General features: G+C 46.5%; 1 protein-coding gene across 2 annotated transcripts in view; it reads left to right on the top strand.

Annotated features, from left to right (window-relative positions):
- The window catches only part of SLC17A9 (solute carrier family 17 member 9), a 67,978-nt gene that overhangs the window by 25,266 nt on the left and 29,814 nt on the right, over positions 1–12,898 (top strand). Inside the window, exons 10-13 of one of the 2 annotated variants that reach the window (XR_014512857.1) lie at positions 1,583–1,698; positions 6,281–6,336; positions 7,680–7,709; positions 8,989–10,224. Coding sequence is in view for 1 of the 2 variants with exons in the window: in XM_083447517.1 (XP_083303643.1) it covers positions 1,583–1,698; positions 6,281–6,336; positions 7,680–7,709; positions 8,989–9,152 (366 nt within the window). In the remaining variant the exon portion in view is untranslated. Of the gene's footprint in view, positions 1–1,582; positions 1,699–6,280; positions 6,337–7,679; positions 7,710–8,988; positions 11,759–12,898 lie in introns of those variants that run through there. The other variant, XM_083447517.1, reaches the window with a different exon arrangement.

Genomic DNA, 12,898 nt, shown 5'->3' with positions numbered 1-12,898 from the left:
GTGGATGTGCAGAGAAGGAAGAGATAAAGTTCCGATGGCCAAATGGAAGATAGACTTGCCCAGTGACTTCATTGGGTAGAAATCCCTGCCCAGCCATGTATCTTACTGTGTTACCTGGGGCTGATCATTTATCTCTTCATCTGGCCTTCCTTAGAGGGTGTTTCTTGTGCTGTTCAAAGCAAGGAGGTAGGAGAGAATAGTTTATGGTGCCCTGACCTTCTTGCTTGCCGTTCTGAGGACACATGAGGTCTAAGTACGTCCCTTCCAATTGTGATTTTTAAAAAAGTAATTACAGGCATGCAGAGGGGAGTTGATTTTGGCACTCATGATAGCTGCTCCCACCAGCCCATAACTGCAGGATGGGGAGGGGGATTTTGCTGCAATGGGTTGGGGGGGATTATACATCCCTGCCCCATGTACTGCTTTCCCAGTTAAAATCACCATTCCCATTGTAATTAAATTACAAAACACACAACATGGTTGGCAGCAATACAATGAGCTTCATATGGGCCTTTACTAAGTAGTAAGCTAAATGTGAGGGATGCAGGTAGTGCTGTGGGTTAAAGCACAGAGCCTAGGGCTTGCGGATCAGAAGGTTGGCGGTTCGAATCCCCGCGATGGGGTAAATTCCTGTTGTTCAGTCCCTGCTCCTGCCCACCTAGCAGTTCAAAAGCACATCAAGTGCAAGTAGATAAATAGGTACCACTCCGGCAGGAAGGTAAATGGCGTTTCTGTGTGCTGCTCTGGTTCGCTATGCTGGCCACATGACCCGGAAGCTGTTTGCAGTGCTCGCTTCGGCAGCACATATACTAAAATTGGAAGCTGTCTGCGGACAAACGCCCGCTCCCTCGGCCTATAGAGCCAGATGAGCGCGCAACCCCAGAGTCGTCCATGACTGGGCCTAACTGTCAGGGGTAACTTTAAAAGGTAAAAGGTACCCCTGATCATTAGGTCCAGTCGTGACCGACTCTGGGCTTGCGGCACTCATCTCGCTTTATTGGCCGAGGGAGCTGGCGTACAGCTTCCGGGTCATGTGGCCAGCATGGCTAAGCCACTTCTGGCGAACCAGAGCAGTGCACGGAAACGCCGTTTACCTTCCTGCCGGAGCGGTACCTATTTATCTACTAGCACTGGTGTGCTTTCAAACTGCTAGGTGGGCAGGAGCAGGGACTTAGCAACGGGAGCTCACCCCGTCGCGTGGATTCAAACCGCCGACCTTCTGATCGGCAAGCCCTAGGCTCTGTGGTTTAACCCACAGCGCCACCCGCGTCCCTAGGGGTACCTTTACCTTTAAGTTAAATGTGGAGAAGAGCTGCTGCCAGTCTGAGTAGGCAATATTGGCCTTGGTTGACAAACTTCCTATGTCCCATTGAACCCTGTGGCACTTTGTTCTGAGTAAACCTTCGCAGGAGTAGCCAGCTGGCTTCCCCCATTGTTCAGAATTTGATACAGATAGTGGATTGTTGGCCTTGATGGTGGTTGGGAAACAGTGGTCGTGTAACGATAGCTGAAGCTGCTGTCGCCCCATCTGCTAAATTCCACGCCAGCTAAATTTGGTATTTTGGCTTTCTTCTCCTTTGAGGTCGTCGGCTCAGGGGTTTCCAGCATGTTTGCCCTGTGCATAGGTCACACCAACAGTTTCTGCCATGCGGTTGTGTTTGCGTCGGCCTGCGTGGGACTACAGGCCTTCAACCACAGGTAATAGTGGAACACCTTCTCAGTCCAGAAGCGCTCTTGGGGAACCCAAAGGCTAGCCATGGTGGTGGGATTGGGTTGCGGAGACCTGAGTTCAGATCCCTGGCCAGCCATGGAAGGTGCTGGCTGGACCTCAGCCTGGCCTGCCTCGCAAGGCAGTTGTGAGGTTGTACTGCGCACATTTCTTGGAAGAAAGATGTGATGAGTCGGAGTGGGGAACCTTCGTTTTGCGAGCCAATTGCAGCCTACCAGGCCTCCCCAATTACAGTGGTGCCCCGCAAGACGAATGCCTCGCAAGATGGAAAACCCGCAAGACGAAAGGGTTTTCCGTCTGCAGAGGCGCTTCGCAAGACGAATTTCCCTATGGGCTTGCTTCGCAAACGAAAAAAATTGAATTTTTCCCCCGCTCCAAAACCCCTTTTCCTGAAGCGCTAAGCTGCTAAAAGCATTTTAGCAGCAAAACCGCTAATCCCCCAAGCCTTAAAAAGCCGTTTTTAGCCCTTAAATTGTCAATAGCGCTAATAGCGCTAATATGTCAATGGGCTTGCTTCGCAAGACGAAAAAACCGCAAGACGAAAAGACCCGTGGAACGGATTCTTTTCGTCTTGCGAGGCACCACTGTAGTTCTGTGAGGCTGTTCTCCCTAAGTCCTCACCTGCGACACCAGGTATGGGGCAGGTAGAGGCAATGTTGCAGAAGGCAGGACTGAGCTCCCCATGCATTAGCTGATCATGGAATTGTAGAGTTGGGACCCCAAGGATCATCTAGTCCAACCCCCTGAAATGCAGCAATCTCCGCCAAACATCCATGGCAGACGGGCACCCAACCTCTGCTTAAAAAGCTCCCAAGGAAGGAGAGTCCACAACCTCTCGTGGGAGTCCATTGTGGAACAGCTCTTACTGCCAGAAAGTTATTCCTGACGTTTAGTCGGAATTTCCTTTCTTGCCACTTGAAGCCATGGGTTCGAGTCCTACCCTCCAGAGCAGGAGAGTTTGGACATGCTTACTTCAACTGCCCTAGTCAATCCTTGCTGGGAACGGTCTGGCCTGCCCAAAGCTTGCAGAAAGCAGGATTGAACTGTGTGGGGAGTTCAATCCTGCTTGGACAGTATCTCCTGCTGGTACGTGAGCGTCTACTCCTGGGTTTTCATTTCTTTCTTCAAGGTTCCTTTTACAGAAATTTTTTTCTGCATCTTTTACTTTTTTGCAGCAGCAGCATTCTACCGTATTTTTCGCACCATAGGACGCACTTTTCCCGTCTTAAAAACTAAGGGGAAAAGTCTGTGCGTCCTATGGAGCGAATGCAGGGGGGAGGCAGGCAGGAAAAGCCCCCAAGAGCCCCACACAAGCTTCGCGCGGCTCTTGCGGGCTTTTCCCCAAGAGGGAGAAGGGACTGACACCGCCAGTCAGTCCCTTCTCCCTCCTCTAGAAAAGCCTTGCACAACCTCTCCAGCCGCGGGAGGCTTCGCAAGTCTAAAGAGGAAGCCAGGGCAGGGAGCGCGATCCATCCCGTTCGCTGCCCTGGCTCCCTCTTTAGAGTTGCACGCCTCTCCAGCGGGGGGTGGGGTGGGGGAGGCTTCTCAAGTCTAAAGAGGAAGCCAGGGCAGGGAGCGCGATCCATCCCGTTCGCTGCCCTGGCTCCCTCTTTAGACTTGCGCGCCTCTCCAGCGGGGGGGGGGGTGGGGGGTGGGGGAGGCTTCGCAAGGCTAAAGAGGAAGCCAGGGCAGGGAGCGCGATCCATCCCGTTCGCTGCCCTGGCTCCCTCTTTAGACTTGCGCGCCTCTCCAGCAGGGGTGGGGTGAGGGGGTGGGGGAGGCTTCTCAAGTCTAAAGAGGAAGCCAGGGCAGGGAGCGCGATCCATCCCGTTCGCTGCCCTGGCTCCCTCTTTAGACTTGCACGCCTCTCCAGCGGGGGTGGGGTCGGGGAGGCTTCTTAAGTCTAAAGAGGAAGCCAGGGCAGGGAGCGAGATCCATCCCGTTCACGTTCACTGCCCTGGCTCCCTCTTTAGACTTGCGTGCCTCTCCAGCCGCAAGAGATCTACCAGAGGTAGATCTTAACCCTTGCCTCACCTGGGAGCTTCTCTGGGCAGGAATTCCCTCAGCTTAAGTGGGGTGGGGGAAGTGTGGCAGGTAGGGGGGTACCTACCTAGACACTGAATACATCTCTCAGATGAAAATTGGGAGTGGGCATTGTGTGAAGTGGCTGTGGTTCTCCTGCTGCAGAACTGTAGTATAGAGTTGGGAGGGCCACCCGAGGGTCATCTAGCCCAGCCCCCTCACAATGTAGGAATCACAGCTAAAGAATGCCAGGCAGATGGTCCCCCAACCGCTGCTTAAAAGCCTCCAGTGGTGGAGACCCCAAACACCTTCCGAGGTCATAGAATTGCAGGGTTGGAAGGGAACCCTAGGAGTCATCTAGTCCAGCCCCGGTGGACAGCGGGCGCAATCCATCCTGTTGCGCAAGACTAAAGATGCTGCACAAGGCTAAAGAGGAAGCCAGGGCAGCGAGTGGGATGGATCGCACTCACTGCCTTGTCTTCTTCTTTAGCCACGCTGGAGAGGTTTAGCTCCTGGCTGGAGAGGTTGCGTAGCTATGGATCCCGCGTGCTGTCTTGGCTTCTTTGCTCTTTGAGGCTGGTGGGGGAACCCGGGCTTCCCCCGCAGCCCCGAGAAGCTCTGGGAGAAGCAGACAGGCTGCGCACAGCCTGTCCGTTGCTCTTTGGGGCTGGGGGGGGGGGATAATATTTTTTTCCTTGATTTCCCCCTCTAAAAACTCCTGTGGTCCTGTGTCCTGTGGTCCGGTGCGTCCAATAGAGCGAAAAATACGGTAGCTCTCTCTTAATCAGGGGTCAGCAAACTTTTTCAGCAGGGGGCCCGTCCACTGTCCCTCAGACCTTGTGGAGGGCCGCACTGTATTTTGAAAAAATAAAATATAAAATGAACAAATTCCTATGCCCCGCAAATAACCCAGAGATGCATTTTAAATAAAAGCACACATTCTACTCATGTAAAAACACGCTGATTCCTGGATCGTCCGTGGGCCGGATTTAGAAGGAGATTGAGCCAGATCCGGCCCCCGGGCCTTAGTTTGTCTACCCATGCTCTTAGTGAAATTCCCGTAACAGGAATAAACACCATTGGGTTCTGCTTCTAAGAGTCTTTATTATTTACAAAAGCTTTACACTGGTCATGAATAAAGAAAAATAAAGAAAGAAACATAATCTTTTTCTCCTTTAGCCATCCAACCAGAGACTTAATGCTGACTCATTCACCTGCTCACTTACACTGACCCAGACTTAGTTGATCACATGTCCTAATAAGGACACCTGTTGCTGGGAAAATTTTCCGTTGCCTAGCAACTTCTTCAAGACCATTTTTCAAATTTCTTCTAGAATATTCCAACATCTCCCCACCCCGCATGGGCCAACTTTGACAAGTGGATTGCTCAGTCTGCTTGTCAGTCACCTGGCACCATTATGATGCGAAAGAAAGTGCTGTATTTTTCGTTCCATAAGACGTACCTGACCATAAGACGCACCTAGTTTTTAGAGGAGGAAAACAAGGGGGGGAAATATTCTGAACGAAACAGTACATGTATGATTTTTGTGGTTCATTCTGTGGCCACAGACATGTGATTGGACAGAGTTTGGAGTAGCCTAATGCAAAAATCCTGAGAATGCATGTGGATCCGTGCTTTGTAACCACGTTTTTGCACCATTGCGGCCCCACAAAACAGTGGATGCGTGCTTTTTTTGGTGCAGGCTGTAGCCATGGACATGCTATGTGATCTGGTGGTGAATGTGGGGTGACCCAGTGCAAAAATCCTGAGGATCCATGGGCTTTTACCTCCTCCCTCCCAGGCAGCCTCCTTTATCGCTAGCCTCTCTTATCTCCCTCCCCGATCACTTGCCGATCAGCTGTTTCCTTTCAACACTCTCTTCCTTCTTGTTTGCCTTAGTGTCTTTTCCTTAGCTAGAGCAGTTTTTTGCTCCTCCTTTTCTTCTAATTTCTCTCCCCATTGCTTTAGTCTTCCTGTCTTCTCTCCTTGCAAGTTTGCTGTCTTTACCTCCTCCCCTCCCCCAGCAGCCTCCTGTACCAGCAGCCTTATCTCCCTCCCAATCGCTTGCCGATCAGCAGCTTTGTTTCAACACCCACTTCCCTCTTTCTAAAAAAAAAAAAGCATGATCTGCTTTTTGCCCCATGGGCAATTTGGCTCCAGGGACCACGCATTCGCTCCATAAGACGCACAGACATTTCCCCTTACTTTTTAGGAAGAAAAAAGTGTGTCTTATGGAGTTAAAAAATACAGTAAGTAGTTTTGTCCCCCTGCCGGTAGTGGCCTGCAGGGATGGGTAAAATAAATATCTGGCCTGCGCCTCCCAAAAGGGTTCTCTACCGCTGTAATAAATAGTAGCTTTCTTTCTGTGTCATGCCACTCTCTGAAACAGGAAGTGCAGGTTTGCAACCAAAAGTGCTGTAAATATGGTAGCTGCTTCTCAAATATTGCAGCTGTCTCATTCGCAGCTTCCTTCCCCCAGCCTTGGTCTCAGTTCATATTCTTTCCTCTTCTTTCCCTCCCCTGAACAGTGGCATCTCAGTCAATATACAAGACCTGGCTCCTTCGTGCGCTGGTTTGCTGTTTGGTGAGGATAAATTATATATTACAAATTTTATATTCAACAAGGAAAACAAAGTATCACATTTTAATATTATGAAGGTATCAGAGGCCAGGAAAAGTGAACCAGTTTCTGTGGTATTTACTGGCATTCCTGTATTAGATAGGGATGAATAGGAATTTCGGTGTCTTCACATTTCTGCACCAGACGGAACATTAGTCAGCTGCAGAGCGCTCCTGTTCCATTCACAAAAAACAGCAAGGGGAGTGACACGCAGGGCTTTTAATATTTGATGAATTATTGTATTTTAATATTTTGCTGGAAGCTGCCCAGAGTGGCTGGGGAAACCTAGCCAGATGGGCGGGGTATAAATTATCATTATCATCATCATCATTATTATTATTATTATTATATATTTTAAACATATAAGCAATTCAACAACATTTCAAGTTCAGCAATCAATCACTCCATCTGCAACTCCCTCCCCCCTCCATGGTTCCCCCTAATGATATTTTTCAATTCAGATTTTGTATAAAAAAACCATTCAAAAATTGATGGGATCTGTGACGTTTTTCTACGCCCAGCAGTACAGACTGATGCGCTTGCAAGTAAAAGGACACCCCTTGTTTTTAAGTGAAATGGCAACCCAGACAAAGGGGTTAGAGAAAGGAACCGCTTTCACTTTCCCAACCTGGTGCTCTCCACATAATTGGACTACAACTCCCATCATCCCTGATCATTGGCCATGCTGTCTGGGGATGGTTGGAGTTTGAGAGTCTACACAACACCTAGAAAGTTGCAGGGTTCTCACCAGGGAGAAGAGTCGATGGAAGAAGATTGGAAAAAAATTAAAGTATATTTACAGAAATATTGCAAAATTAATGGATGTTAGAAGAATATTGGAATGAAGCTACATGGTTTTAGCAGAAGTGTTATTAAGAATTATATGAATATTAAGTGTTAATGTGATAAAGTGGAAAATTTAAATTGTGTTAGGATAAATTATAGAACAAAAATTGAAGAAGAGGGAAAGGATTTGTTGAACCAGTTAATTTGAACCAGAATACAAAAAAGGGAGGTGCGAGGAAGTTGAGGAAATAAGCTAATGAAAGATATAGATATAAAATTTGGATGTGTGTTTTTGTTTTTTTATGTTGTATTGTTGTATTGTATTCTTTTTATTGTTGATGTATTGTTTGTTGAATCCATGTATTGTTTTTCTTGATTGTTTTTTCTGTTTATAATTATAAAATATCTAATAAATATTATTATTTTTTTAAAAAAGAAAGTTGCAGGGTTCTCCAACCATGGATTAAATGCATTGTGCATTTTTTTTCAAAGCCATGCCTCAGTTTCCTTTCTCTCCACAGGTGTGGCAAATACCGGTGGGGCCTTATTAGGTAAGTGATTGTTCAGGAATTTGGTCCATTAAGTCTTCCATTAAGTCTTGTCCACACGAAGGACTGATTTGTTAAGCAGTCCCTTCGCACAAAGAACCCTGGGGATTATGGCCCTCTGAGGATGGCCAGGGAGCCCTGACAAATAATTTATGTACAGTGGTACCTTGGTTCTCAAACTTAATCCGTTCAGAAAGTCCATTCCAAAACCAAAGCATTCCAAAACCAAGGCGCGCTTTCCCATAGAAAGTAATGCAAAATGGATTAATCCGTTCAGACTTTTAAAAACAGCAATTTAACATGAATTTTACTATCTAACGAGACCATTGATCCATAAAATGAAAGCAATCAACAATGTACTGCAGTCACACAATCAATCAATCGGTAACTGAACTGGGTTCCACACAGTCACAAAAAAAAGCTACAAAAATGCAAAATTAATAGCAAAAACAGACAGACCTCAGTGTAACACTCAAAACGGAAATGTGGCACTCAAAACAGTGCACGTTTGGCTTCCGGAAAAAGTTCACAAACCGGAACACTTACTTCTGGGTTTACAGTGTTTGAGTTCCAAGTTGTTGGAGTACCAAGGCATTTGAGAACCAAGGTAATTGAATTAAAGGGAGCCCCAGACTCCTTAGTTAGCTCCTTAGCTACTGGAGGGGTGGGGTAAGGGGTTTGGGTCATTACTTAGCCAAAATATCAGTGGAGCTGGATGTGGAGCTTGTGGAATTCATGAAGGGCCCTGTCTACCTGTTTTCCCCCTGCAATAAATAAATAAATCAAGGACTGAACAATTCTTAAAACCTTTGTGTGGGATGGGAGGGAGCAAGCTGCGACCGCCAACCTAAGTGTAAAGATAGTCAATGTGTTTGCAGCGCATTTTTTTACTGTATTTTTATTTATCGAGATTTCCATGCCACTCGATTCGCAAAAACCTTCCAAGCAGTTTGCATGAAACGGCATATTAATTAAAAAATGCCGATAAAAATCAACATTAAAAACAGATTAAAATGTAAATATAAATCACATCGGCGGTTTTCAAACAAATTATGTAATAATGTTATATATGAAAATGGCAAGGTTTGTAGAAATGACTGTTCTGCAGGTCAAAGCAGTTGACTGGGTTCAGGAGATCTTTCAAGTAAACTGGTGTAATCAAATCAATAGGGATTTTGGTTTTGGTTTGGTTTTTTACCCCATGAGCAAAAAAACCCAAGAGGCTTAATTGTATGGATTTTTTTTAAAATTGCCAATCTGTTCCCTTTCTTTCTGCACGTAGGTGTTGTTTGTGTGTACCTAGCCGGACATCTGATCGAAATCACTGGTTCGTGGGTATCTGTTTTCAATCTTGTGGCAGCAGTAAACGCCTTTGGACTTTGCACTTTCCTCATCTTTGGGAAAGCCCACAGAGTGGACACAGACTCTGCTTTTGTAGAACTGTAGGGACCAAGATTTAGACAGGACACAAAGTCTGGAATGGGAGAACGCAGAATTTAAACAGGACACGGAGATAGTTTTTATGGATGAAGAAATGGATGAAGAATGAATGAAGAAATTGACAAATGGATATCCAGTGGCTTACTGATATTTTCAGTTCCATCGATGTGCACCCACAAAAGTCCACTGCAACAGAGTTGTGGCTACTTAACGTTGTCCCAGGAAGAGCAGAGTCAAGGCCTAATCTGCCCGTTAAAAAGAGAAATTGTTTTCTGCAGCCTTAACATTGGTCTTCCAGGTCGCAGCTGAAGTGTTTGTGAAACTTGCAGTTTTTCTGTACCATTTTGATTCTCTGTTCCAGAGACCCTCGTTGGTGGGTCTCCTATCAAAAATGACGCAACGCAGTTGTGAGTTTTCTCAGCTGGTAGACTTCCAGATAATGACAGTGTGTGAGAGCGTGTATGTGAGCAATAATGGGTTAGTTTTTTTTCTTTCTTCTCAGTTCTTAGATGACATCCTGACAGTTTTCTCCAGGGAAGAGTTCCTGTTGTTGGGAGGGAGGGATATATTTCCTGCACACACCAGTATTATTATTTTTTTTAATCTCTAAGGAAAATGTGAATTTAGGCCTCTCTCCACTGCCAGCAGGTAGGCTTGCCACTCAGTCAGCATTTTAACTGGTTTGACTGGTAAAACCGTGTCCTCTCAGAAAACCAGGACTGGGCTCTGAAAAGTCAGTAAACTCTGGATTCTGCCAGACTCTGCCCATAAACCTGCCAGATTCCATGTGGGTTCTGGCTCCTCCCACTGGTCCTGTTAATGTATTTTTGTCTAGGTCAGGGTTTCCCAAACTTGGGTCTTTGGACTACAGTTCCCATCAACCCTAGCTAGCAGGACCCGTGGTCAAGGATGATGGGAACTGTAGTCCAAAAACTGCTAGAGACCCAAGTTTGGGAAACCCTGGTCTAGGTTGAAGTGCTCTGGTGGAATTGGCTAGTACCTGTAACGTCACTAGAGATAGGCAACAATTTCCCCCCTTTATTCCAGAACCATTCCATTTTGCTTATTGTATGTTTGTGTGTGTGTGTGTGTATTTGTATTTTAATAGGATGTAGGGATTTTGTTGCATTGTAGGTTGTGTGCTGTGTTACATAAGCAAAGAAACGAGGACATAGAGCTTGCTAGAGGTTCGTGCAAAGGAGACAACGTAGTTTGTTTTGTATATAATGTACAGTGAGGCCATATAGATTTCCTGCTAGCTCTCACTTTCTTCCAAGGGCTGTGGGGCAGTAGCCTCAGGAATTTGAAAGAGGAATGTGGATCCATAGAGTGTCTTATGAGAGTCCCTTTAACCAGAGGAGCATGAAAGCTCTGAGCCTTCAGCATAAAATAGTGTACTGGGCTTCTTGGGAGAAAGCTGTTTGACTCTTCTTCCCCATTCCAGATCAAGGTTCAGATGGAAACTGTGTCGGGTTAAGTCAAGGGAAAAGCACCTTCTGTAAAATCCTGAGTTCTCTACCTTTTGTCTCTACAAGATTGCCCGTTTATATATTTCATCGGTGTTTACGTGAACTGAGAATGTTGAAAGAACTGAATGTTAGTCCTTAACTCACCCTCTTGTGCCTTAAGTCTGCAATTGCTGGAAGGAGCAAAAATCTGGTCGTCCTGGAGGTCAGGCCCAGGGATGGCTTCGGCCCATGTTTCTGACACCAGCAGTGGGAAGAATTCTGCAGACAGTGCTCCGTTGGAAAAACTTAATATGGCGGTGCCCTTCTGCAGCCTGGGTGGCATTTGCTCAGAGTGAACCCACTGAAATAACAAAACATGACTAAGCTAGGCCCATTAATTTTATTAGGCCTTCTTTGGGTAAAACTTGGTGGAATACTACCCTGTGAGTCTGATCCCAAGACTCCTCTTTGAATGTTCCAGGAACTAGCAGACAAGCAAAGTTTGAATTTCTCAGAGACCTCTGTGGAGCTGTTAAATACCAAAGTTAATGTTATGATTAATGCACAGCTGTGTGTCTTAGTGCCGCCCATTTCTTAGTAACATCTGGTGCAGCTGTGGGGAGTCTTTGGTCCTTGAGATGTTGATTAACTACAAGTCCCATGATCCCCAGAGGTGTCGGGAGTTGTAATTCAGCAACATCTAGTACATCTTACTGTGTCCTGAAACCCTGATGTCCCGTGTCTTCTCCTATTCCCCACCACTAGCAGACGACGATTTGGGGAAATTCAACATGTCCAAGCATCAGGACTTGCGGCTAGGTTGTACTATAGACAGAGAGGGTGACAAGCAGCTGTTTGTTCCTTGCAATGTCCTGTGTATTTTCACATTGCAATACTTGAAATGGTCCCCCTGCCCGTTACACTCAATGGCAGCTACCAGTTGTGTTCAAGTGACCTCATCTGTTTTCCTTTTGTAAATGTAGCATTTATTTACGTGGATGCGATCTATACAGGTGTTTCATATGGTCTGGGCCTTTCGGGACAGCGATCCTTTGGCCCCTGGTCCATGGGTGGTTTTTGAAAAAGAACCACCACCAGGCTTGGGTTGTTGTTGGTATTTTGGCTGAATCTCATCAGCCCAAAATAAAGGAGACAACACCAGGCCATCCGTCGTCGTCTTTAAATGAGCAAGGTCTGTATCGCTCTGCCAATAATAAAACAAGAATTCAATTAAGAGGAATTTGAATCGCGTACGAAATCTGGACGCCCGTAATGAGCCGCTTTTGTTTCTTTGATACTTCATTATAACTGTGCCTCAGGAGTGCGGGATCTTTTTGAGGGCCGCATAGCCCTGCCAAGCAGCCTCCCAGGGGCCACTTGGCAGTGATGGGCAGGGCCAGAAGCAAAAGTGGGAGTAGCAGTGGATGCACATTTTACCTTGGCTGGCTTCTTTCCAGACTGGCACACCTCTCTCCGTCCTCCACTCAGGAAGGAAGAATCACTGTCAGAGCTCTGCCCATCACACGGTAAAACCGTAATGCCAAGCAGTGAGAGACCAGACAAATTATACCCTTCAGGACTGATTGCCGCTACACGTACTTTGGGAGAATGTACTTAAGAACAAGGAAAACTGTGTTATAATTTGATGTGGCATGGCGCCACATCTATCCCAGGGTTGAGTTGGCTGTGCTGAGGATGATGGACTACAGATCCCATCTTTGGACATTGGTCATGCTGCCTGGGTCTGATGGGATCAATATCTGGAGGGCTTAAGGTTCCCCATTCCTCATCTGTACTTTTGAATAAAAGTAGACACAGAAACAGCCTTTCTCAAACGGTGTGCTGCGGTGCCTCCTCTTGAGTAAATTTACTTGTGTGCAAAGCGCAGCAGGAGGCTGGTTTGAAGGATTGGGAAACTGCCGGAATAGCTGCAATGCAAACCTTCATTGGTTTTAAACGGCCATTGCTTCCCTCCCAAAGCTTCGTGGTGCTGATCGTTTTTCGTTTGGAGACCTCTCTCCCGAGAAAGTTGCAATGCCCAGGGTTCCCTGTGGAAATGGAATTATTAAAGCAGTTTTAAGTGTGTGGATATGCAAATGTGCCTCACAATGAAAATCTTTTGTACAACTCTCACGGCAATTAAATGGGAGTTCTGCCTCTTTAGATGCAGGCTAGCATTTCCTAGTTGGCTCTGTGTCTGCTACTGTATTTTGGCTTCAATCTCTCTCTGTGTGTGGGATATGAAGCCTGTTTTTCCTCTTCCAATTTTTGGGGCTTTGAATGCCATTCTTTTCTTCATTTCTA

The sequence above is a fragment of the Podarcis tiliguerta genome (assembly GCF_965153285.1).
Source record: "Podarcis tiliguerta genome assembly, chromosome: 6".
NCBI lineage: Eukaryota > Metazoa > Chordata > Lepidosauria > Squamata > Lacertidae > Podarcis > Podarcis tiliguerta.
Note: the sequence above shows the minus strand (reverse complement) of the source record. Positions and strands in the feature narration are given on the sequence as shown.